This window comes from Scyliorhinus torazame, chromosome 18, assembly GCF_047496885.1.
Source record: "Scyliorhinus torazame isolate Kashiwa2021f chromosome 18, sScyTor2.1, whole genome shotgun sequence".
Lineage (NCBI taxonomy): Eukaryota > Metazoa > Chordata > Chondrichthyes > Carcharhiniformes > Scyliorhinidae > Scyliorhinus > Scyliorhinus torazame.
Genome location: NC_092724.1, coordinates 68,902,195 through 68,929,574, shown reverse-complemented (window position 1 = coordinate 68,929,574; position 27,380 = coordinate 68,902,195). Strand labels below are relative to the sequence as shown.

Here is a 27,380-nt window from a genome sequence, read left to right as displayed (position 1 = left end):
TGCAGAAGGAATTTGGGTTGAGTTGAGAAATGGAAAAGGAGTTGTTTTTCTCTCAGGTACACACGGTGTATACCAGAATTGACCTTTTTGTAGTGAGGAAAGTGATGCTACTGGGGGTAGTAGGAGTGACGTACTCCTCAATCACAATCTCTGACCACGCTCCACACTATGTTGATATGAGGCTGGAGACGGCCCGGGCCAGACACGGCGCAAGGCCCCCATTGCCCTCCTGGATGAGAAGGGATTCTGTGAACGGATGTCACAGACCATAGATAAGTATGTTACCAACATCCAGAATGGGGAAGTCTCACCCTCAGAATTCTGGGAGGCACTGAAGGTAGTGGTCAGGGGGAAAACTATGCCGTGCAAAGATAGGAAGGAGAAGGCTGTGAAGGCATAGCTCGTCAACTCCATACTGGAGGTGGATCGGCAGTACCCCTGGACCCCGATGTGGAACTACTGGCGGAGAGAAAAAAGCTACAAGTGGACGCTGGCCTGCTCTCCACTGGGAAAGCAATGCACCAGCTCCGCCAGACAGGGGGGACCTTTTACGAACATGGAGACAAAGCCATGTGGCTCACCAGCTGAGAAAGCAGGAAGCCACAAGGGAAATAGCTTACGTTAAGGACAGAAGTGATAGGCTAGTCACTATGCCAGAAAGGATGAACAAAACCTTCTACCGAGGACTGTACACCTCCGTGCCCCCAGAAGGGAACTTGAAGATGACGTAGTTCCTTGATGGTCTGGATATGCCAGTCATGGGGGAAGATAAAAGACTAGGCCTGGAAGCACCATTAGAACTGGGGGATATTTGCGCCAGCGCTGGCCCCGCACCTGCGGGTAGACGTTCGCAGACTCACCAGTAAGGGCACCCTGCCAATAACACTAGCACAAGCCTCAATATCACTAATATCCAAAAAGGACAAAGACCAGACTTGAATGCGGGTCCTACGGGCCCATTTCACTACTCAATGTGGACGCAAATATCCTGGCGAAGGCCTTGGCGAGGCAGCTGGAGATTCTATGTGCCAGAGGTAGTCACGGCAGGCAGCTAACATCGAACATCAGACACCTGCTGAAAGTGATAATGACCCCATCTGGGAAGATCACCAGAAGTGATCATCTCCCTAGAAGCAGAAAGGGCCTTTGACAGAGTCGAATGGAAGTACTTCATGGAGTTACTGGAAAGGCTTGGATTTGGACCAGGGTTTACCTCCTGGGTGAAACTCGTGTACAACGCTCTCATGGCGAGCGTACGGACAAACACCACCAGCTCTAAATACTTGCGGCTGCACAGAGGCACGAGGTAGGATGCCTGCTATCCCCGCTGCTCTTTGCCCTGGCACTGGCAATCGAGACACTGGCAATCGAGCCCTGCCGATCGTCCTCATAACGGTGAAGGGGTGGAGAGGTATCCAAAGGGGAGAGCGTGAGGACAGAGAGCATAGAGTTTCATTTTACGTGGATGACCCGCTCCTCTACATCTCGAATCTCAGGTCCAGCATGGAAGGGATAATGAAACTCCTAAAGGAGTTCAGATCTTTCTCGGCTTACAAGCTTAATCTGAGCGAGATCTTCTGGTGAACTCGCAGGAGGGAGAGGCCGAGCTGGGGGGACTGCCGTTCAAGCAAGACCAAATTCCACTACCTGGGGATCCAAATTGCCTATGACTGGACACTGATCCAAAAATGGAACCTGATGAATCTGGTGAAGGAAGAGAAAAGGGGACCTGCAGAGGTGGGTCTCTATCCCTCGCAGGAAGAACACAGGTGTTCAAAATTAACGTACTGCCCAGGTTCCTCTTCCTGTTTGGATCCCCCCCCACCGATCTACATCCCTAAGGCCTGTTTAAACACAGTTAACAAACTAATCAAGGTATTTGTGAAGATGGGTGGAGGGGGTGGAACCCGAGGATCCAAAAGAAGGTCTTGCAAAGGAAAAGGAACGCGAGAGGCCTGGCCCTCCCGAAACGACAGTTCTACTCCTGTGCCGTCACCAAAGAAAAAGTATGGAGTTGGGTGAAGGAACCAGGAGAAGAGTGGGTGAAGATGGAGGAGAATTCCTGCATAGAGACGCCCCTCTGAGCCCAAGCCGCAGGTGCTCTCTCTTCCCCCCCCCCCCCCCCCCCCCCCCCAGCCAAATATTCGAGCCCAGTGGTAGTAGCCATGCTCTGGACGTAGCACCAAATGAGGCAACACTTAGGCCTACCTGAAATGTCCACCATGGCTCCCATCTACAACAACCACAGTTACACTCCTGCAATAATAGATGCCACCTTCAAAAGGTGGAGACAGGATGAGGGGACTCTGGCAGTTAAGGACATGTACAAGGACGATAGCGTAGCAATCTTGGGGGAACTCACAGCGAGGTTCCAGTTACCAAGAGTGAACAAACTGCGATACATTCAGGTCAAAAACTTGGAAGGAGGGGCAGCACGGTGGCGCAGTGGGTTAGCCCTGCTGCCTCACAGTGCCGAGGTCCCGGCTCTGGGTCAATGTCCGTGTGGAGTTTGCACATTCCCCCCGAGTCTGCGTGGGTTTCACCCCCACAACACAAAGATGTGCAGAGTAGGTGGATTGGCCAAGCTAAATTGCCCCTTAATTGGAAAAAATCAATTGGGTACTCTAAATTTTTTAAAAAGCTTGGAAGGAAACATCGACCTATTCGCAGATACCAGGACATTCGTTAGAAGAACTGCTGGGCGCAGGCTCCTAGGGAAGGGAAACTGCACAGACTTGTACGGGCGACTGTTGGAGGAAGTAAACTCTCCCCTGGATGAGACAAAGAAAAAATAGGAGGAGGAACTAGGCATAGTGATAAGGGGAGGATTTTGGATTGAAGCGATACACAGGGTGAACTTCACCTCCATGTGTGCAGGGTTGAACTTAACGCAGCTAAAGGTGGTGCACAGAGCGCACCTAACCAGAATCCGAATGAATGGGTTCTTTCTGGAGGTGGAGCACAAATGTGAACAGTGCCAGGAAGGCCTGGCCAACTACACCCACATGTTCTGGGCTTACCCCAGACTTATCGGGTACTGGGCGACCTTCTTTGAGGCAATGTCCAAGGTTGTGGGAGTGAGGGTGGAGCCATGGCCAAAAGTGACGGTCTTCCGGGTTTCAGATCAGCCAGAACTCTTCATGGTGAGGGCTGCCGCTCTAGCCTTTGTCTACCTGATCGCCCGCTGGAGAACCCTGCTTGGCTGGCGGTCAGCAGCACCACCCAAAGCTGCAGACTTGGCGGAATTTCTCAGGCTGGAGAAAATTATTTATGCCACCCAGTTGTTGGAAAAAGGCTTCCACAAGACATGGAAGCCGTTCACCAACTTGTTCCAAGACCTGTTCATAGCCAGCAACCAGTAGAGTGGGGAGGGGGGTGGGGGGCACAAATGAGCCACAGGCCGAAGGGGGAATGGGGGCTGGCGAAGGCACGCAGAGAAAACGAGGGGGACAGAGGACAAAGAGGCAGGGACTGGTCCAAGGGCAAGCTGAAGCCCAAACCAAACTGTAAATAGACACGGGTAAATAGGTGCTCTGGCCATATTGGAGATTGTAACATATGTGTGCCAGCTAAAGAGGGGGGGGGGGGGGTCACTGCCACAACAGGAGGGAAGACAATTGCCTATAAATATGTGTTGATTTCTGTTTTTTGGGTTTTTTTCATTTTCCTTTTTGGTGTGGTTTTGTAATGTATAACTTCTGATTTGTTAAATATAAAATGTGAAAATCTAATTAAAAAATCTTTTTTTTTTTTAAAAGAAGTATGCTTGAAGAATTGATAATGGAAAGTTGGGATATGGTGGATAAATTAAACAGGTATTTTGTCTTCACTATAGAGGACACCAGTAACATCTCAGAAATAGCTGTAAATCAGGAAATGGAAGGGAGGGAGGAACTCAGGAAAGTTACAATCACCAAGAAAGTGGTATTGAGATTGTTGGGTCTGCCTGCTGACAAAAGCCCAGGTCCGGATGGTCTTCACCCTAAGGTCTTGAAAGAAGTGGCCATTGAGATAGTTGATGCATTGGTTTTAATTTTTCAAAATTCCCTAGTATCAGGAATGGTTCCATTAGATTGGAAAATAGCAAATGTAACTCCTTTATTCAAAAAGGGAGGGAGGCAGAAAGCAGGAAACTACATGCCAGTTAATCTTAACATCTGTGATACGGAAAATGTTAGAAGCTATTATTGAAGATGTTATAGCATTGAAAATTTCAAGGTAATCGGGCTGAGAGGACATGGTTTTGTGAAAAGGAAATCATGGAAACAATTTATTGGAGTTCCTTGAAGGAGTTACAGGTGCTGTGGATTAAGGGAAACTGGCTGTACTGTACTTCGATTTCCAGATGGTATTTGATAAGGTGCCACATAAAAGGTTATTGCGGAAAATAAAAGCTCATGGTGTAGGGGACAACATATTCTTGACAACAAGGACTCTTACATCAGACTCCTATTCATTTACTACAGCTTTGCCTTCAACATCAGAATCCCAATCAAGCTCCTATCAAAGCTCCAAAACCTAGGACTTGGCTCCTCACTCTGCAACTGGATCCTCGACTTTCTGACCCATAGACCACAATCAGTACGGATAAACAACAACACCATGATCTTATTGAATGGCGGAGAGGGTCGAGGGGCCGAGTGGCCTATCCTGCTCCTAATTTGTATGTTCGGAAAAAGAATACAAAATTTTCCCTAGGCCATCTCCCAATTGAATAAGAAAAAGTGCCAGGGACCTGGGTTCAGTTCTGGCCTTGGGTGAATGTCTGTGTGGAGTTTGCACATTCACCCCATGTCTGCGTGAGGTTTCCTCCGGTTGCTCTGGTTCCCCCCACAGTCCAAAGATGTGCAGGTTAGGTGGATTGGCCATGCTAAATTGCTCGAAGGTCAGGTGGGGTTACAGGAATAGGGTGGGGGAGTGGGTCGAGGTAGGGTGCTCTTTCAAAGGGCCAGTGCAGACCCGATAATGGCCTCCTGCACTGTAAGGATTTCGTGATTCATGTTCTTGCTGGATTGGGTGATGCTGTCCAGGATGTTATTGGGAGTGATATACATTGAGTAGTATTTCGAGGGTAGTCTGACTCCTCCAAAGGGATCTTCGGGATTGCAATGATCTCTGAGAAGGGCTAAACCAGTGTTCTTCAAACTTTATTTCCAGGGACCCATTTTTACCAACCAGCCGACCTTCGCGACCCCCGCCGGTCGACCTTCGTGACCCATGCCGGCCGACCTGCGCAACCCACCATTTTCTCCTACCTTGTTTGCTGGTGACAAAAATGGAGGAAATGGTTTTGGGTCCCTTTGGCCCTCGTACACGCTCCTCCAATGGAACCTGTTGGATGAAGGTGAAGCCTTCCGGTGTCGGAATGGAGTCTCCATCTGTCTAAAGTTCAGCATTTTCCCCCGGTAAAATTTAATCAAATAAACCCCCCCCCCCCGAACCTGTAAAAATAAATAAAAATTAAATGAATAAAATAAATGAATAAAACCCCCCCGAACTTGTAAAACAAAAAACTGCGACCGTTTAAAAAAAAAAGCGGCTGCACTGCGCATGCGCGCCGATGATCTGGCACGCATGCGCAGTGTGGCTGCATTTTTTAAACATGTTTGCGGCCATATTGAATGCAGCTTGCAGCCGGCATTTCTAACTTTAAATAAATTAAAGGTAGTATAAAATGTAAAGAAAAAGCAATTAACTGCACAAGAATGGGTGGCAGGTCAGAAGATTGGACAGACTATAAAAAAACATCAAAGAATGACCAAAAGATTGGTGAGGGGAAAATTGGAATACTAGAAAAGGCTAGCTATAAACAAAGTCAGATAGTAAGAATTTTTCTCAATTTTAAAAAGAGATATTTAAAAAATAAAGAATTAACAATGCGAGCATTGGTCCTATAGAAAGTGAGCGTGGGGAATTAATAATTGAAAATATGGAGATTGCAGATAAATTTAAACTGACACATTCAGATGAGTTGAATGTTTTGCACCGATTGTCAACAACGTGAAGGATGCAAGTAATATCTGGAAATAGCTACAAGTCAGGAAATAGAAGGGAGGGAGGAACTCTGAAACTTGCAACCACCAGGGAAGAGGCACTAAGAAAATTGTTCGAGCTGCTGGCCGACAAGTTCCCGGGTCCTGATGGACTTCATCTTGGAGTCTTCAGAGTAGTGGCTAGTGAGATAATTGATGCATTGGGTTTAATTTTCCAAAATTCCCTAGATTTGGGGAAGGTTCCATTAGATTGGAAAATAGCAAAAGTTACTCCTTTATTCAAAAAGGGAGGGAGATAGAAAGCAGGAAAATACAGACCAGTTAACTTAACATCTGTCATCGGAAAAATGTTGGAAGCTATTATTAAAGATGTTATGGCAGGGCAGTTGGAAAAATTAGGGCTAATCTGACAGAGTAAACACGGTTTTCTGAAAGACAAATCATGTTTATTGGAGTTCTTTGAAGAAGTACTCTGGATGGACTGCATTTGGACTTCCAGATGGCATTTGATAAAGTACCGCATCAAAACTTAATCAGATCAGCCATGATCTTATTAAATGGCAGAGCAGGCTCGAAGGACCATGAGGCCTACCCCTAATTTGTTTGTTCGTATGTATGTAACATGAAAACATATCAGTGACATTGGTATGGAGAGTTGCATCATCAGAACAGATGAGGGAGTAATTGGGAGAATGAAGTGGAATCCCCACTGTACAGGATGTGAGGAAATGTACTCAAGATAACTGTAGGAGTTGGTGACCATATAATAATATTTGTTGATAGCCTATCCCAGAAATGGAGCTAGAGAAGTTGAGAAACGCAAGTGAAGAGTTGAATATGGACCATGTGAAGGTGAGCTAGAGGATCGAAATTGGAAGAGAAGTTGCTGAAATTTTCCAGTTCGTGGTGAGAGCTGGAAACGGCATCGATACAGTCATCAGTGTACCAGAAAAATAGTAGAGGGAGGGGATCCGAATAGGACAGTAACAAGGAATGATCCACATACCCGCAAAAATATAGGCATAGCTAGGAACTATGTGGGTACCCAAACCAACGCCTTTTAGTTGAGAAAGGAAGAGTTAAAAGGCTTGTTCAATGAGAGAAGTTCAGCCAGAGGGGAGAGTAATGGTGAATGGGGCTGATTAGACTTCTATTCAGAGAAAAAGCTAAGAGCCCTCAAACTGTCCTGGTGGGGAATGGAGATGTAGAGAGAGAGAGACCATCCAAGGTTATGAGAAGATGATTAAGTATGGAAAATTGGAAAATGTGACCAGGACATCGGAAAAGCTGGATGCTGGTGTGCGGAGACAGGTTAAGTGAAGAAAATATTGAGCCGAGATAATAACAGGTCAGTTCAGAGGGGCAGGATCAGACTGAAACAGGTCGTCTACCAGGATAATCCTTTTTGTAGATTTTGCAAAGGAGGTAGAAGCAGGCTATTCGGGTTTGGGAGGGTTGTGAAGTTGGAGGGAAGATCTCCAGAAATGATGAGCTCAATGGTAGTCCTGAAAACAATGCTTTGATGTTCACTGGTAGGGTCATGGTAAGTTTGATACATAGACAACAGAAGCACCACCTTTGTCAGCAGTTTTGAAAACCGTGTTGGTACTTGTTGTGAAGTTGTATGTTGTTTCATGGAGAGGTCTAGAGATTTGTATGATTGAACAATAACTATTATAATGCATAACTCTAAACATGTATGTCAAGGATATAGTCCTGACTAGGTGCTATCTTCAGGCTATCTCTTACCAGACTCACTACTTCTCTCTACTACTCCCATGTGACTCTCTATATCATAATGTAGATGGTATTGTTTCCCCAGTCCCACATTAACCCATACTGTTCCAAAAACCTAACACTACATTGTTGGTCACTTTTGAGACATTTAAAGTATCTTTAATCAAACTGCTGCACTTTCCTCACTTATGAAATGAAATGAAAATCGCTTATTGTCACAAATAGGCTTCAATGAAGTTACTGTGAGAGTTTCTCCTGAATAGTCTGTGCGACTACTTGTTTGACTGAATTCTCAGCTTCAGTTGGCAGTACTGGGGAGGCAGGGTGTTGACCAGCTGGCAAAACACATCAAGGAACAGAGGTTCAATAACCCAGGGCTCTATGTGGAGGAAATTGGGGCATGGTGAGCCCTCTTTGCACTTGCAAATGATCATGCACAGAGATTGCTAATGTTTCTCAACTGAGCCTGGCCTCCAGTTGTCTTGTAACCCTCTTTTCCATTGGCCAAGGCCCCACTCAGTTAATACATAGGGTGGCAAGCAACAGTCACCTCACATTTAAAATAAATCACACCCAGGCATCTTCTACTCATCAAAATTAAGTTTGGGAGCTGGATCATCAGGATCTTCATGGACAACCCCTTCAGTTACAAACTTGAGCGTTATACCACCATCATAGCTCAGGAACTTGGGCACCTCTATCAGCTTTGCTGCCCTAAGTGAAACCCAACATGGTAGGAGAAAGCCAACAGAAGGCATCAAAAGAATAAATATGCAAATACACCAGGTTAACATTTCTGAACAGTGGCAGCTGCCTACAGAAGCAAATGAAGGAGCAGAAACGGAATAGTGGAGAAGTGGTGACAGGACATTTTTGATCTGTAACCTTCACGAGCCTTACTCTGAATTTTTGAGTACAAAGGGGGGAAAAAATAGAGATTCTAGAAATGCTCAACAGGTCAGTGGAGGGCAAGTTAACTTTTACTTGGTAACTATCAGTCAGTCTGCTCACAATCTTGGTGTCTCATTTGACCCCCGAGCTTCCAACCACATAACTGCACTCTAGGTTTCAAATCCCTCTATGGCCTTGTCCTTCCCTATTTCTCTAATCTTCAACCCACAACACTCTGAGTTATCTGACAGTCCTAATTCTAGCCTTTTGGACATCCTGGTTTTAATTGCTCCACTATTGGCGTCCATGCTTTAATTTACCTACCAATCTTCATTTACCTACCAAATTTACCTACCTATCATTTGCTTAGGTTTAAGCCTGCAATTCCCTCCCTACATCTCTTCAAATCTCAACCTCTCCTTCTTTTAAAACACTCCATAAAAGCTACTTCTTTGTCTATCTGCCTTAATTTCACTTGAACAAGTGACCAGAGGGCAATCAGTTCCTGCAATGCCATTTTCCCACATTGAGACAGCTGCTATCAGATTGGTGGAGCAGTGTGGGAAAAACAAAGAAAAGTGGATTTATATTTATATGGCACTGATGTTAGTTGGCAGTTCAAACAATCCCATATTTGGTCCTGTTTTGTGGCTCCTAGGGCATAAACATTACAACAAGGTGAGATGTTGATGTCCCTCCTCCAGGAAAATGATCTTAATATTCTGCCTTGTTCCCATATCCTTTTCACTTAATCCATTCAATGTTCACATCAGGGTCGGGATTCTCCGACCCCCCCGCCGGGTGGGAGAATCGCCGGGAGCTGCCGTGAATCCTGCCCCCGCCGGTTGACGAATTCTCCGGCACCGGATATTCGGCGGGGGTGGGAATCGCGCCGCGCCGGTCGGCAGCCCCCCCCCCCCCGGCGATTCTCCGGCCCGCGATGGGCCAAAGTCCCGCTGCTGTCATGCCTGTCCCGCCGGTGATGATCAAACCACCTCTCTTACCGGCGGGACTAAGCGGCGTGGGCGGGGTCCTGGAGGGGGGGGGGGGCGCGGGACGATCTGGCCCCGGGGGGTGTCCCCACGATTGGGATCCACGGGCAGGCCTGTGCCGTGGAGGCACTCTTTTCCCTCCGCCTCGGCCACAGCCTCCGCGATGGCCGGCACGTAAGACCCCCCCCCCCCGGCAATGCGCGGGGATGACGTCAGTGGCCGCTGACGCTCCTGCGCATGCGCGGACTTCCGACGCCCAGTGAAGTCCTTTCGGCCCGAGCTGGCGTGGCACCAAAGGCCTTCCACGCCAGCCGGTGGGGCGGAAACCACTCCGGCGCGGGCCTAGCCCCTCACGGTGAGTGCTTGGCCCCTAAAGGTGCGGATTCTCCACACCTTGGGGCGGCCCAACGCCGGAGTGGTTCACGCTTCTCCATCCTTCCGGGACTCCCCGCCGGGTAGGGGAGGATCCCAGCCAAGAGCACTGTAAATGGGAGACAACCATTCTGTCCCTTGAGCTTGCCCCACCAGTGAATAACACCATGGCTGGTCTAATGGCCTTGACCTTAACTCCACTTTCCTGCCTGTTCCTGATAACCCTTGTTTCTCTTGTCAATCAAACATCACACATATGTCTAACTCAGTCCTGAAGGTATTCAGTGGCCCGTGCTTCCTGGGGGAAATAATTTGATTTGCTAACGACCCTATGAGAGAAGAAATTTCTTCTTGTCTCTGTCTAAAATGGGTGATTGCTTATTTTGAAGCTGTGTCCTCTAGTTCTCAATTTCCCCAGGAGAGGGAACGTCCTTTCAACATCTACCATGTCAACCCCATGGACTCTGTTTTAATCACTAACTTTATTAGCGCATACCTAAGTCACACAATCCTACAAATAAAAAAACGTATCTTGCTTTCTTTCCTAAATCTCTCTTCACTGGATAACTTTAGCACTGCTGTCTCATGGCGCTGAGGACCCGGGTCCGACCCCGGCTCTGGGTCACTGTCCGTGTGGAGTTTGCACATTCTCCCAGTGTCTGCGTGTGGATTGGCCACGCTAAATTGCCCATTAATTGGAAAAAATTAAATTTAAAACCGCGCTTCATTAACTATTGTAAGGATTAGATCTGGAATGGTGTAAACATAGGGAATTTCGGGAAACACCCACTCTTTTCCCTCACCAGAGTAAATCTGCCCTTTATCACCAATGTCAGGATACAATTCATCGTTTTTTTAATCCTTTCAATTTTTGGTGAATGCTCTCCCCTCATTTCAACAAGCATATTTTGTTGAGCTCTCTTCAAAATATTATTCAATCTCCTGACCCAGGTGAGGGTAACTGCCACTGAGTCACGGCTCAACCCCAACCACACCACTTCACTTGTAGCCATTTGGACATAAATTTTTATTAGCTCCGCCAATCATTGACCTTTCTTTAAAAAATTTTTTAAAAATTCTTCTCCTTTTTCACGTTTTCTCCCACATTTACACCCATCAACAATAAACAGTAATCAGCAAGATATGTCAGTCCCCATAATAACAACGATCCCATCCGCCCACCAACCCCCAAACCGCAACCTGCATGTTTACATAAACAAATGACAAAAAGGAGTCAGGGATTACCCGTAGTCACCCTTAATCTACACGGCTCTCCACCCCCCCAGCCAACGCCATCCAGCCTCTAAGAGAGTACCGTACATGATACCCCAAAGTTGTACCCCCCCCCCCCTTCCCCTCCCCACCCCCCCAAAGTCTCCAGCTCCTCCCGTCCACTGCCTCTTGTAAAACTCCTCCCAACCTCGGTTCCCTCCCCCAACCTCGGTTCCCTCCCCCCAACTTTCCACCCCGGCTAGACCACTCGGACCCTGTTCTGTCAGGCTCCGATGGCCGCAGCCCCTCCCCCCACCTCACTCCCGTTCACTGGCCGGCTTAAACCGGCCAGCGTGGAGGCCCCCGCCCGGGTCCCTTTCCCCCTTGCCCGGCCCTAGGAAAGCCCAAAGATCCCCTTTTAGCACACAAACCCCGCATATCCACCTACACCCCAAAGAGCCCTCCTTTTGAGTGCCCTTGTCCCTTCCCTTGTCCAAATATATGCAACAGTGGCTCCTTTAGCCTCTACACCCGCACGCAGTGATACAAAAAAAAGAAGAAAATACAGTCATGAGGTTACATCGGCACATGGCCATTCCTCAATTTGTCAGTTCTGCCACAGTCCTTCTGCTTTCGCAAACTCCTCCGCTGCTTCTGCCATTCCAAAATAAAAGTCCCTGAGCTTATAAGTCACCCTCCGCTTCGCTGGATATACAATGCTGCACTGCACCTTGCCAATGTACAGTGCCCTTTTCACTCGGTTGAAGGCAGCCCGCCTCCTCGCCAGCTCCACCGTAAAGTCCTGGTATACACGTATACCAGCTCCAGCCCACTGCACCACCCGCTTCTGCTTGGCCCAGCTCAGGACCTTCTCCTTCACACTGTACCTACGGAAGCACAGAGTCACTGCCCTTGGCGGCTCACTCGCCTTTGGCACAGGCCTCCACGATCGATGAGCCCGATCCAGTTCATATCGGGAGGGGTCCTCCCCCTCCCCCAGTAGTTTTGCCAGCATTGCGGCAAAATACTCAGTCGGCTTCGGTCCTTCAACTCCTTCGGGCAGCCCCACGACCCTCAAATTCTGTCGCCTGGATCTGTTTTCCAGATCTTCCATTTTTCCTCGCAGATTCTTGTTCGTGTCCATCACCTTCCGCATCTCCTTCCCCATCGAGCCAAGTTGATCACCGTGCTGCAATACCGTCTCCTCCACTTCCTTCAGCGCCTCCCCTTGCTCTCGCACCACCGCCATCTTCACCGGGGAAACCGCCTCCTCCACCAGCACATTCAAAACCTCCCTCATCTCCTTCCTCACCGTCTCCGTGCATTTCTCAATCTGCGCCAACTGCTTTTGGAATTCTGCAGCCATCACCTCAGTTAGTTCTTCAGCCGTAAGCACTGCGGCCTCCCCTGGTGCTCCAGCCTCCATTTTCTTTGTTGACCCCACGGTGACCTTTCCCCTCTGCAACGGACTTTCAGCCGCTTTTTTCCCGGCCGTTTTTTAAATGTTTTTTGTTCTCCTTGCGCTATCTCCCGACTTTTACTGCCGTCGGTGGCCCTAGGACCAGCTGTTGCTCCCCGAAAATGCCGTTCCCGAACGGGAGCCCTCCAATGTGCGGCTGCCTCCCGCCCGCCGTCACTGGAAGTCAATCATTGACCTTTTGTGTAGATTACAGCATATAATTACAGAAGGATATTGATAGACTTGTTGAATGGGCAAAACTGTGGCAGTTGGACTTCAATGCAAACAAGCTTGAGATCATCCATTTTGGACCAAAAAAGGATAGATCAGGGTACTTTCTAGTTGGTAAGAAGCTAAATTCAGTGGTTGTCCAAAGAGGCCTTAGGGGTTCGGGTTCATAGATCCTTAAAATGCCACAAACAAGTGCAGAACATAATCAAGAATGCTAATGGAATGCTGGCCTTTATATCTGGAGGACTGGAGTATAAGGACGCAGAAGTTATGTTGCAGCTTTACATACCCCTGGTTAGACCCCACTTTGATTATTAGAATAGTACTTTGAGTGCTATGATTAAATCACCACAATTTGGGAAAGATATTTTGGCCTTGGAGGGAGTTCAATGTGGGTTCACAAGAATGATACCTGGACTTCAAGGATTATGATATGAGAAGAGATTATACAAATTAGATCTGATTTCTCTAGAATTTAGATGGCTACAGGGTGATTTGATCAAAGTCTTCAAGATATTCAAATGAAAAGACAGGGTAGGTAAAGATGGAGTTTTTCCACTGGTTGGAGATTTTAGAGCTAGGGGCCATAGTCTAAAAATTAGGGCCAGACCATTCAGGAGAGATGTTTCGAAGAACGTCTAAACACAAAGGGTGGTAGATGTTTGGAACTCTCTCCCACCAAAGGCTATTGATGCTAGCTAAGTTGTTAATTTTAAATCTGAGATAGATACATTTTTGTTAAGCAACAGTATTAAGGGATGTGGGCCAAAGGCAGGTATATGGAGTTAGGCCACAGATCAACCATGATCTCATTAAATGGCAGAGCAGGCTTGAGGATCTGAATGGCCTACTCCTGTTCCTACGTTCCCATGTTTCATCTAGTTATTCACATCCTTCTGCCTCCTTCAAGCTGAGATGCTTCCGAAACGTATGCAAAATGTATAAACTCGATGACTCTGATATATGTGTGTATGGACGTGGTGAAAGACTAACACCAGATACATGCAGGATGTGGATATTTCTCATGGTAGATACTTTGATGAGCCATTGCATTTCGATGTTGCTAAAGGTTTCCCTCATGAGCCTGACCTCCATACAGGTGATTGGTAAGATTGAATGAGTTGATTCTAACACCCCTCCCTTCCATTTTGTTTCTTTTCTTAGTCAAGGCCACCATGCCTATTTGGGTGGTACTTCTGTCCCGTATCATCATGAAAGAAAAGCAAACTACAAAGGTAAGTGGATCTGAGATTCATAGGAACAGTTGAGGGTTTGTTTTATTTATTTTTCCAGCTCACTTCCAACAGGTTCCATATCTTCCAAGGAAAACTAATGGCTATAACAGGATAAATAAGTCCTGCTTTCAATTGTAAAGTATATTCTAAATAAAAACTCTTAATCTGGATGAGAGCGATAAGTGACTTTGCTCTGCAAGTTGTTTCCTGCCCCCCTTCCAAAATCTCTGCTGCTCTCAGTGAGAAGGGCAGTTGAGCTCTCTCCATCTCAACTGATGTCACCAATGGGACTGGGGCATGTATCTGTTCGAGGAAGAAAGGTGTCCTGTACCAGAATACCCTGGGTAGCCCAAGAGCAGTTCCCAGTGATTCTAACTATCATTTGCCCATACTGTTGAAATACCTTCAACCTGCACACACATAGCTTCCACAGCTCCCAGATGATTGACCCACTCTGGTCCAAGTACCTGTGGGAAACGGGCACTGTTTCCTTAAATAAAAGATCTCGTAAGCATATCATCTTATTCGCTCTAAACAGTCATGATCTAGGCATTTTGACAATTAGTCAACTTGTTCATTAAATCCAAACTTGAATCCATAAAGAATGTTTATAAAGAGAGGTAGAGTACAGCATAAGAAACAATACTTTGGTTGCAGAAGCGCAAGTTGGAAGCAGAGGGGGAATTTAGGTATTCTAAGACGCCGTGAGTCTATTCTGTACTTTCAGAATTTGAATTAAATCAAATGTTACGACCCCCCAGTAAAGTCTGAACCAAAATAACCAACATTACCAAATGAAGAAATTACCAACAAAATGTCACTTCATTTTTACTTCAACATGAATTGATGTAAACTAAACTTGAATTAACAGGCAAATTAATTCAAACAAAGAGGTAAATTTCACATTATGAAATGTGAACCCTGAGTTGCATTCTATCCAAGGTTCCCAGACATGGTCGTCACCAGATCGGCACATTCATGCAGAACTGTCTTAGCTTGGTTCATGACAGATTGCCCACATACTCTTATTTGACCCTTCCATGAACCCTTTTAAATGATTTAATCATCTCTGGCAAAACTGTTATCCAATTCACAATCCCTGCTCTAATCCTGTCTTCAACTTTCTGTCCTGTTTAACTGTATTACACACATGGACCAATTTTTCTTAATCAAGAAAATCACAATTAATCCATTTACATTTTTGTTTTTATAATTAATAATAATAATAATCACTTATTGTTACAAGTAGGCTTCAATGAAGTTACTGTGAAATGCCCCTAGTCGCCACATTCCGGTACTGTTCGGGGAGGCCGATACGGAATTGAACCCACGCTGCTGGTCTTGTTCTGCATTACAAGCCAGCTGTTTAGCCCACGGTGCTAAACCAACCCCTAAATTTAGAGTACCCAATTATTTTTTTCTAATTAAGGGGCAATTTAGTGTGGCCAATCCACCTACCCAGCACATCTTTGGGTTGTGGAGGTGAAACCTACGCAGACACGGGGAGAATGTACAAACTCCACGCGGACAGTGACCCAGGGTCGGGATTCGAACCCGGGTCCTCAGTGCCGTAGTCCCAGTGCTAACCATTGCACCACCGTGCTGCCCTAGAAATTAAGTTTTGGCCCAATTAAAACTGACCATTACCAGGATTTGGTATATTTAGGTGGAACTTTCAGTCATGTCTTAAACTGTTGATTCCCTTCCCGACAGGTCTACATGTCATTGGTCCCTATAATATCTGGAGTCTTCTTGGCGACGGTGACTGAACTCTCCTTTGATGTTTGGGGACTCGTTAGTGCACTTGCTGCCACCCTCTGCTTCTCCCTTCAGAACATCTTCTCCAAGAAGGTAAAGAGGTGGCTCTGAAATTCGGGACATAGACTTTTCCCATATAAAATAATGGAGACACTTTGGAAGGTGCTGTGGCTGAATTATGTTTTGAGGGTGAATTGCCTGCTTTATGCATTTACATTTTATCCCTTCGTAATCCATACCTGAGGCTGAAAGGACTGAGCTGCCCTCATTCTGAATGGTGAAGCCATGAGGAGTCCATTCAGGAACTGCCTGGCCTGGCCCTTGCTTCAAGCATTATCATAACAGCACAGCTGTGATTTCTAAGGCATTTGGGCAGGGGTGGAGAGAGAATGTGGTGACTGTTACACACTTGGTTGTTGCACTGCCTGCATCCTGATGTTGTGACTGTTCTGTGATTGCTGTACAACCTGTGATTTTAGGCTGTGTTGATGATGCTGTGGCTGCACTGCTGGAAGGAGTTGCATCATTTTTTGGGTGGGACGTTTACTGAAATGAGCCCAGAGATTGTTGACCGCACCAGTCAAAGCTGAATGGGGTTGTGTGGAAGCAAGGAGCAAAATGAAATTACACCTTCCTGTAAGCAAATTGTGCAGCTAGATTTACTCTTCCCTCACACCAGCAGACTCAGCTCGGTGGGTAGACAGTTGCCCTACTATTTATGAGCTCTCTCATTTCAACAAGCACAGTTGGTCGATCATTCTTCCAAATATCAAAATTTCACAATTGTGAAGATTTCTTTACAATATGTAATGTTATTGTCTGCTTCATACAAGTAAACTTCTTATTGTATCATTACAATGTTTTAACTAAAGCAAAGGCAATAAATGTGACACGATTATCAAATTTTATACAATGCCTAATAACTTAAGTCTCATGTTTCTTCCTTTTATTCCCAGTTTTTAACACAACAAAGAAAGTTTCATTTAAGTCTACAATCCAATCGTCCCTTTGTTAACTGTAGGTGTAATTCCATTCTCAAGCTCATTTTCCGAATTCAAATGTGGGAAACCATCATTATGATTTACAGTAAAGTCGAAATGGCATTTTTGTGAATGAACATTTCACTTCTTTCTGATCAAAATATATTTTCGCCATTGGAAGCATGTTGTTAAAATGCTTCTTCTGTTGACTCAAAAGTGTTTTGTATGAACTTTATATGATGATCTTGTTTCTCCAAATCCCATTTTGAACAGATCTCAGCCACTACTTTTTGAGCATTGTCATTTATCTTCTCCCTCTGAAGTTTCATAGTTTGTTCTAACCCTTCAACATTTATGTCCAGTTTATGAACAACATTAGTCCAGTTCTCAGCACTTTTGAATGGTCTTTTTTCAAAGTTAAATTGCCTCTTAATTGGAAGAAAAGAATTGGATACTCTAAATTTAAAAAAGGATCAACATGATCAACAGTCTGCAGCAATATAATTGTTGCCACGTTACTGTCTCCACAAGCTAAATCATTACCCAGGATAAAATCTATCCCTTCAACAGGTGATTTGGGGATAATTTCCACCACAACAATTCCATGTATGAAGTCACTTCTTAAATTAACTTCACACAAAGAATCCGGTTCATAAATCTCATTAATACCTTTATTAGTGCATATTCCTTCATAAAATTATCTGGAACACAAATTGAGACATCAGCCTCCATCAATGATTAATCTGCGTCTGTATCTCAATTTTGATTTGTTTACTTATTATGTTGGAGGGGTAAGGAACACCTCCATTCGAAACAAAACATCCAAAACCTCTAATAGCCTGATGTCCTTCACGAGTTATCAAAGAATTATCTAGCTATCTTGAGCCTCATTCCCCCTTGTAGATTCTGAGGGAACATGTTTCACCTGTACCACTGCTACAGTTTAACAGCCATTTCCTTTTCTACTAGCGCAATTGATATCCCATTTAGTTTCCAGCAACATGCCCGAATATGTTAAACCTTGTTATGGGTGGAAACACTTGGGCTTTTGGCTGTCACCTCCACCCTCAGCACTTTCTGATCTGAGGTAAAATTTCTTCACCATCCCCAACTGCTCCTGATTTTCCTTGGCTACTCACCTTCCTTTCACCTCCCCACTTTCTATCCTTCACAGGTTTATAGTGATGATGGAAAAATGGTTTGGGTCTATGGACAAATTCGTAATCTTGCTGCCTGTCTAGCCATTTTAACCTTCTGTTCAACATTGGTCCTAACGGCCGAAGTAAGCGAATCTTTAAATTCCTCCAATAGCTTTATATTTTGTCACTACCCTAAATGCCTGCATCCAATGGTCAATATCAATTTGCTTTACCCTCTATATTCAATATAGGTCTGTCCAGGCTTTTTCCTTGCATTTCAGAATTTCTGCCTGTATGCCTTAGGAATCATACGTACTAAATCGTATGCACTAAAGATAGCTTTCTTTACTGCCTCATTTCTGCAGATACCTCTGACAGCGATGTATACACCCCATGACCTCTACCAACAAATTTACTTTGTAATAGTAATGTCCATATTTCTTTTGGCCATTTCCGTTGTTTAGCTACCTTTTCAAATGAAATAAAGAATGCTTCCACATCCCTTTCAAACCTAGGAAGAGCTTTTCATAGAATCATAGAATTTACAATGCAGAAGGAGGCCATTCGGTCCATCGAGTCTGCACCGGCTCTTGGAAAGAGCACGCTACCCAAGGTCAACACCTCCACCCTATCCCCATAACCCAGTAACCCCACCCAACACTAAGGGAAATTTTGGACACTAAGGGCAATTTATCATGGCCAATCCACCAAACCTGCACATCTTTGGACTGTGGGAGGAAACCGGAGCACCCGGAGGAAACCCACACGCACACTGGGAGGATGTGCAGACTCCGCACAGACAGTGACCCAAGCCGGAATGGAACCTGGGACCCTGGAGCTGTGAAGCAATTGTGCTATCCACAATGCTACCGTGCTTTTATGAATGTAAACATCTCTCTACTGGTATCTTGGCTGGAAATAAGTTCTTTCTCACCTGCTGCTGTTTTTCCTTTAATTGTCAACCTTTTATGCTAGATTTCTGTCTCTTTCCTTTTCTCTTTCCTCCTTTGCTGACGTCTCCCTTTCTATTTGATTTCCTTCTCATTCTCTTGCCATTTCTCTCCCCTGCCTTTTTTTTCTATAAATTTAGAGTGCCCAATTCATTTTTTCCAATTAAGGGGCAATTCAGCGTGGCCAATCCACCTAGCCTGCACATCTTTGGGTTGTGGGGGCGAAACCCACGCAAACACAGGGAGACTGTGCAAACTCCACATGGACAGTGATCCCAGAGCCGGGATTGAACCTGGGACCTCGGCGCCGTGAGGCAATCTGCTAACCCACTGCGCCACCGTGTTGCCCTTCTCCCCTGCCTTTTTGCTAGTTCCTTTTGAATGCTCCCTCTTTTTCTTTTACCACCAATTCCATGCTTTACGTTTAACTCTTTCTCTTCCCTCCAAGTCAAGTTTTTAAAAATTTCTCTTTCGATATCTAGTTTAATTTGTAACTGAATCCTAGCCAATTCAAGTGACTCATCCATTGGAAAACTTGGTCTCTCAGATATCCCTTCCAGTTTCAAATGTTGCCCTATTATCTCAACTATGTCTGCTTTCCTTACCCTTACGGATAATTCTAAAAGCAACTTTCTACCAATTCCGTTTATTGACTCTTGGCTACTTTCTGTAACCGGTCAGGGTTACATTTTCCATCTCTAGAAAAGACTTGGCTATTTCCAATGTCATTTTGGATTTCAACCCTGTATAATATACCTGATAAATCTGATTCCTATGCTTGTACCTCCATATCCTCATTTTTGTGAAGGATTCACAAATCCCACCTTAGAACAATAAATCCCCGACCAGGTATTACAATTCTGTGTCCAAAAACCTGTTGCTCGTGTTTCAAAATATCTCAACAAATTATTACGAATCAGTGTCCACGTTTTGAAAAATCCAAAGTGAGCCCTCACTTTTGTTACGATCCCAGCTGATGTTACTACTGGAATGGAACTTAGCTGGACAGATCCTGCACTTTAATTTTTGTCTAGAGACGTGGATGAATAGAGTCGCAGGACTACTGATCAACTTTTAACAAAAGGATAAGACATTTATTGATATTCCTTCACCCTAATTATACTTTCACAGATATATACAGATTTGTAAGGATAACACAAGTAACAGAATCTACATTATATGCTAATGCTCTCAGTAAACACATAATCTGTGTACACCAATAGACAAAATATGGTCAGAAACACCACACTCTGGAACCAAGTGACAGATGCCACTCACAACACCAGTGGATTTCTCATCAAATCCCTCCCAGCCTGTGTGTTCCCCCAGATGCTTGTCAACCTGTGAGCCAACTGGCCTCGCTGGAACTCTGACATCCACATGAGGGCCCCCAAGCTCCACTCTTGAAGTACGCACTCCAATATCTTCTCCCAAAGAAGGCTCACCCTCGGATGCCTGTACAAAGGATCCAATTCCGGGATTTCAATCTCTCCCCTCAGAACTTCTCTTCTGTCCTAGATTACCACATGCATCCAAGCCACCGTGTAATTTCCCAGGCACCTAGCCATGCCAGCAGAGCACCACTGCCGCAGGCTATACCAAGTTGGCACCATCCCCAGGACTACCCTAGACATCTGGTCACTTGCCAGCCAACTTTATCAGGTCCACACCCCGCAGCCCTATTTTCAACTGGGAGCCTCTTTCTCTGCTCCTAACCCCACCAAACAAAACCTTTTTCCAAATCTCTGCTCTCCATTCCTTGCACCTCCTGGAACACCCATGCCCCAATCCCTGGCCGCACTACGGCCCATGCGACCTGCCTCCTGAATCCCCACACCATCCTGCCTACACTGGCATCCTCTGTGAAAAGTGTCCTGCTTCTAGGTGACCTGGTCCCAGACTGAAAATAACTTATTCTGCTTTTCAGTGTGAGCTTCTGGTTGCTAAGCAATAGCGTAGTTTTCCTAACCCCTGAAATTGCTTTAGTGTTGTATACCCTTAATTACAATGCAGGCAAAGGATTAAAAAAAAAAAATTTAGAGTACCCAATAATTTTTTCCAATTGAGGGGCAATTTAGTGTGGCCAATCCATCTACCCTGCATATCTTTGGGTTGTGAGGGTGAAACCCACGCAAACAGTGGGAGAATGCAAACTCCACAGCGCCGGGATCGAACCTAGGACCTTGGCGCCACCGTCGCTGCCCTAATGCAGGCAAAGCTTGAAGTTAAAATAAACTCAAGACATGCAGGTGCCTTTGTTTAACATGAAGCAAATCTAAAATTTTAAACCTTTCCTAGTACACGTATAGAAACATAAGTAAGCTTCAACTTGTACCTTATGCCTAACATACACAATGCAAATATAAATTACATAAACTAACAATTATCTTCTGCTTAATTCTCTCTGCTTTGAATCTTTCAGATCTGTCTTTATTTTGTTGTTCATGGGTGGCATCCTTTTGGGATGGATATCAGAGTATTTCATAAAAGATGCACCCATTGTAAGATTGTGCCTTTGTTGTTCATTGCCCCTCTACCTAAACAGTGTTCCCTAACATTGAAACATGGTGCAGTTAGATAGGTGCTCAACTGTAACAGCAGCAGCACCTTGCATTTATATAACACTGAAAACATTGTAAAAATATCCCAAGATGCTATGCATGAGCTTATTGATGAAAATGTGATCCTGAAATACATGAGATCTTGAAAAGATTGGTCACAGAGGTAAGTTTTTAGGAATGTTTTGAATGGGAAGAATGTTTTGAATGGGAAGAGTGAAGTAGAGAGGTCGAGAGGGTTGAGGGAGAGAATTTCAGAGTAGTGGGATAATGAATAATCAGAATATGCAAGAGCCAGAATTTAAAGGAGCACAGAGATCTAGGAGGGTTATAGGGCTTGGTGGATGCTATTAAAGCATAGCAGCAATGATTAGAGATGGGAAGGAGTTTGGCCATGGATGGATTGGTAAACTGAGAATTTTAAAATTGAGATGTTGTCAAACCAGGAACAGGTGGTGCGAGTTAGGATGCTAGGATTTTTGCATGAGCTCAAGTTTACAGAGGGTGCATGAGAGTAAATTGAGTTCATGCCATAGTAAAGTCCTCTTTTTTGATTTCATATGAATTACCTGGGCATATTCCTGATCTATGATAAATAGCAGTATCTTGGTGAAGATGCATCAACAAAAAATTCTGATTTGGCCTATCTTGCGTTGAAATAGAGGAATGTATTACGGTTTTCAAATTAATTGTGTGAAAATTTGGACGGTATGCCACCATTGTCCTTGAAAGTTGTCCCTATCTTATGGGAAACTCTTTGGTCTCTGCCCAGATTTTCTTGTTGGAGAACTTTGGATACTCCATATTCCAGCACATTACACCATGAACTATTTTTGGATTATGGTCAATTATGTTCTGATCAGCATGTTACAGTGCACGATCGGAGAACCCATAAATGGGAATACTGCGGTCTGAATCCAGATTGCAGTGCCCTGAAAATACTTAGAATGGTATTTCATCAGATATCTGACTCCCAAATGGTGATTCAGTGTTGGGTTAGGGTATACTGAATAAACCAGCAAAATACAACCAGTAAAAGAGCAACATACTGCAGATGTTGGAAATATGGAATAAACAAAAAGTGCTGTTGAAAGATGCTGCCATATACGGAGTATTTCCTGCTTTTTCTGTGTTAAAATTAGATTCTATTAGTGCACATCAAAACCGGTAAATTAAGTTCAAACATTTATATTCTTGATTTTGATATACAAATAGAGTATATAGTGTAGATAATACCTATGCATTCAATATGTGAATACTGGATCTGGATAGTGCCCATCTTCCAAACAAATATATTCACCTTCTGTCCTAATCAACATAATACCCAGGTTCATAGGGGTTAAAGATCTGGGTAGGCAATTTGGCATTTTGAGTCTGCTGTGCCATTCAATAAGATCATGGCTGATCTGATTGTGGTCTCAACTCCACCTTTCTGTTGGCCTCTTAACCATTGACACCCTTGACTATTAAAAAGTGTAACTCACTCAACCTTGAATAAATTCAATGACTCAACCGCCGTTTCTGGGAAAGAGAATTCCACAGAATAACAACCCTCTTAGGAGAAAAGAAAAGCTCTTCATCCCTCTCATGAGACCTTATTTTTAATTTGTATCCTCTAGTTCTAATCTCTCCCAGAAGAGGAAACCTACTGTTCATATCTTTGTCCTTTGCTCTGCCTGTAGGTGCTGAAGGATACACGGATGCATCACCTCCGACTCCTCTATATCCTTGGATGTTATGCTGTCATCTTTATGGTTCCAACTTGGGTCCTTGTCGATGTCTCTGCATTTTTTGTAAACAGCTCAGTAGTGAGTGAACGTCAATATTGATACTTTAAAAAAAAAATTCATTTACAGGATGTAAATTCATTTAGGGGCTGGTTTAGCACAGGGCTAAATCGCTGGCTTTGAAAGCAGACCAAGGCAGGCCAGGAGCACGGTTCAATTCCCGTACCAGCCTCCCCGAACAGGTGCCGGAATGTGGCGACTAGGGGCTTTTCACAGTAACTTCATTTGAAGCCTACTTGTGACAATAAGCGATTTTCTTTTCTTATTTCATTTCATGTGGGTGTCACTGGCAAGGCCAGCATTTATTGACTATCCCTAAACAGAGTGGCTTGCTAATAGGTCATTTCAGAGGATATTTAAATATCAACCATTTTGCTATGGGTCTGGAGTCACATATAGGCCAGACCGGGTAAGAATTCCTTCCTTAAAGGACATCAGTGAACCAGATGGGTTTTTAACAACAATTTTGAGTTTTATGATTACCATTACCCATCCTAGCTCCTTGTGCCATATTTATTGAATTTAAATTCCCCCGCATTCATGATTAATTAGTCCCAGCTTCTGCATCGCTAGTCCAGGAACATAATGCAAGTTTCTTTTTAATTCTCTTATGACTTATTTGTGACTCCTTGTTTTGGTCAAAAGTTGTAACATCTCCTCCTCTGGCCCCATCAAATTTTTTCATAATCTTAAAGTCCTCTATCACATCATCCTCGTTTGTAGAGAAAAGAGCCCCAGTCTGTTCCACTTATCCTGATGAGTGTAACCCATTCGTTTTATTTTTCCAATAGCATCCGGAATTATATCTTGCACCTCCTTGATTGCCTTTTTAAAAATAATATGGTGCCAAGTAGAATCATAGGATCATAAAATCACAACTGTGCAGAAGGAGGCCATTCGGCCCATCGAGTCTGTACAGTCCCTCCGAAAGAGCGCGCCCTACCCAGGACCACTCTCCCGCCCTATCCCTGTAGTACTCAAATGTGATCTAACTACGGTTCTATACAAGTTTAATATCTCTGTTCTTCAATTTCATCCCTTTAGAAATGAACCTTTAAGGGCAGCATGGTAGTGCAGTGGTTAGCACTGCTGCCTCACGGCGCCGAGGTCCCAAGTTCGATCCCGGCTCTGGGTCACTGTCTGTGTGGAGTTTGCACATTCTCCCCGTGCTTGCATGGGTTTCGCCCCCACAACCCAAAGATGTGCAGGCTAGGTGGATTGACCATGCTAAATTGCCCCCTTAATTGGAAAAAATTAATTGGGTACTCTAAATTTAATTTAAAAATAGAAATGAACCTTTATTTCCTTTTTTCCTGGCCATTTTAATCTGCATCACTATGTTATGGTTTCCCGCTATGTCTCAACCAAATTGATCATTTGTTTTCCTGAAGGAGTATGTGGACTCCTTGTTCCTCCTAATAATATGTGCCACTGCGCACTTGTACATTAAAGTTTATTTGCCAATTAAATGTCATTTCTTCAAGTTTATTCACTTCTTCCTATATTTCATCACAACTCTTCTCTATTAATTTTATCCCAATTTAACATCCTCAACTTTTGAAGTTGTACCTCAAGACCCAAGTCTATTATTTATGCAAATGATGAACATCAGCGGTCCCAGAACCCATCCTTGTGGAACATCATTTCCCACCTCTTGCCACACACCGTTCACCCATAATTTCTGTTTTATGTTTTGTAGCCAAATTTCTATCCATTTCACTACTTGTCCCCTGACTTCACATCTTCTGATCTTGGTCATGAGATAGTTATGCAGTACTTTATTGATACAGCATTACCCTGGTTTATCCTTTGCCCTTTCCAAGAATTCAGGTTTGTCAAGCATGATATTCCCTTTTGGGATGCACTTTTATTATATTACCAATTTCTAGATGTTTTTCCGTTGCATCTTTGTGAGTGAGGATTCCATTATCTTTCCAACCACAAATGTAAAGGAAAATCTATAATTCCCTAGACATATTCTATCTCCTTTTTTAAATATTGGAACTACTCAGTTTGCCAATCCTCTGGCACTATTCCCTTTCCTAATGATTTTTTATACAATAGCCTCTGCTATCTCTTTGCAGATGCAATTCATCTGGACCAGGGTTTTATCCTCTGATTAGTTTATCATTCAGCTCTCCCCTTTCCATCTTAAATGTTATATTCACCATATTAATCTCCCTGGTATGTACTGAGGCAAAGTAACTATTTAATGTTCCTGTTGCTTCACTGGCATGACCTGTGAGTTTACGGTGTGTCATAATAATAATCTTTATTGTGACAAGTAGGCTTACATTCACACTGCAATGAGGTTACTGTGAAAAACCTCTAGTCGCCACATTCTGGCGCCTGTTCGGGTACACAGAGGGAGAATTCAGAATATCCAATTCACCCAACACGTCTTTCGGGACTTGTGGGAGGAAACCGGAGCACCCGGTGGAAACCCATGCAGACACAGGGAGAGCGTGCAGACTCCACGTGATCCAAGCTGGGAATCGAACCCGGGACCCTGGAGCTGTGAACCAACAGTTCTACCCACTGTTACCGTACCCCTCATTTCCCTATCCTGATTTTTCTTTGACATTTGTGTTTGTGGAGTATGTCACCACTTTTATATTCCTTGGTAATTTGATTTAGTTGCTTTTCTAATGTTCCTAATTGTTTCTCTAATCGTTTTGTAATTCTCTTTTGTCATACTGTCCCATTGTCTGTCTTACCTTACACATCAATGGTGTTTCTTTACTCACTAATTTGTTCTTGCTTAGTAATGAGATGTATTTCTCCTGTACTTCCTTGATCACTGTTTTTGTGCAGCCATAGGAGAGAGGAAAGGTCAAAGATGCATTTTTAAAATATAAACCGTATAAACTCACTTTCTGTTGTTTTTTTTGCATGATTCATATTGACACGTGTACCGTGCCACTGAGCTGATGCTTGTCTCTTTCAGACAGATGTCTCCCACTGGTACTGGACACTCATACTGTTGCTCATCAGTGGCTTCTGTAACTTTGCTCAGAACATGGTTGCCTTTAGTATCCTGAACCTCATAAGTCCACTCAGCTACTCTGTGGCCAATGCCACCAAGAGAATCATGGTGATTTCAGTATCGCTCATCATGCTGCAGAACCCAGTCACTTCCACCAATGTCATGGGGATGATGACGGCCATTGTCGGGGTATTTGCCTATAACAAGGTCAGTCTGCCTTTTTCCTAAATGAGACACTGCTTTAATGTACTGTTCCTTCATGCTGATGGTTTGTACTGAGATGCAACTCCCAGCTGACCTCTAGTCTGTTGCCACGATATATTGTCATACCCTTACCTGCATATGAGACAAACTGTTTTCATACACACAATGGACAAGGAATGCGGTGTGGATTGAGGTACTTGATGTGAAAGGAAATGTTGCATTTGGGTCGAGGCACTCAGCGCAGGGACTGTTGTGTTTGGATTGTGACACTCAGGTGAGGGGATGCCATGTTTGTATTGAGAAACCTGGGTTGGGGAATGTTGTGTTTGTATTGAGACACCCGAGTCGGGGAATATCGTGTTTGTATTGAGACACCCAGGTCGGGGAATGTCGTGTTTGTATTGAGACACCGGGTTGGGGAATGTTGTGTTTGCATTGATACACCTGGGTGAGAGAATGTTGTGTTTGTATTGAGACACGCTGGTCGGGGAATGTTGTGTTGGTATTAAGATCCCCGGGTCGGAGAATGTCGTGTTTGTATTGAGACATCTGGGTCGGGGAATATCGTGTTTGTGTTAAGACACATGGGTCAGGGAATGTCGTGTTTGTATTGAGACGCTTGGGTCGGGGAATGTCGTGTTTGCATTGATACACCTGGGTCAGGGAATGTCGTGTTTGTATTGAGACACCGGGTCAGGGAATGTCGTGTTTGTATTGACACCCGGGTCGGGGAATGTCGTGTTTGTATTGAGACACCCGGGTCGGGGAATGTCGTGTTTGTATTGAGACACCTGTGTTGGGGAATGTCGTGTTTGTATTGACACCCGGGTCGGGGAATGTCGTGTTTGTATTGAGACACCCGGGTCGGGGAATATCGTGTTTGTATTGAGACACCC

The 27,380-nt window shown here is 44.4% G+C and overlaps 1 protein-coding gene across 1 annotated transcript in view; it reads left to right on the top strand.

The window, feature by feature from the left end:
* Positions 1 to 27,380, top strand: part of slc35e1 (solute carrier family 35 member E1) — a 77,031-nt gene that overhangs the window by 43,086 nt on the left and 6,565 nt on the right. Inside the window, exons 2-5 of the mRNA XM_072482852.1 lie at positions 14,052 to 14,122; positions 15,836 to 15,973; positions 23,190 to 23,315; positions 26,242 to 26,487. Of these exons, the coding sequence (XP_072338953.1) occupies positions 14,052 to 14,122; positions 15,836 to 15,973; positions 23,190 to 23,315; positions 26,242 to 26,487 (581 nt within the window). The remainder of the gene's footprint in view (positions 1 to 14,051; positions 14,123 to 15,835; positions 15,974 to 23,189; positions 23,316 to 26,241; positions 26,488 to 27,380) is intronic.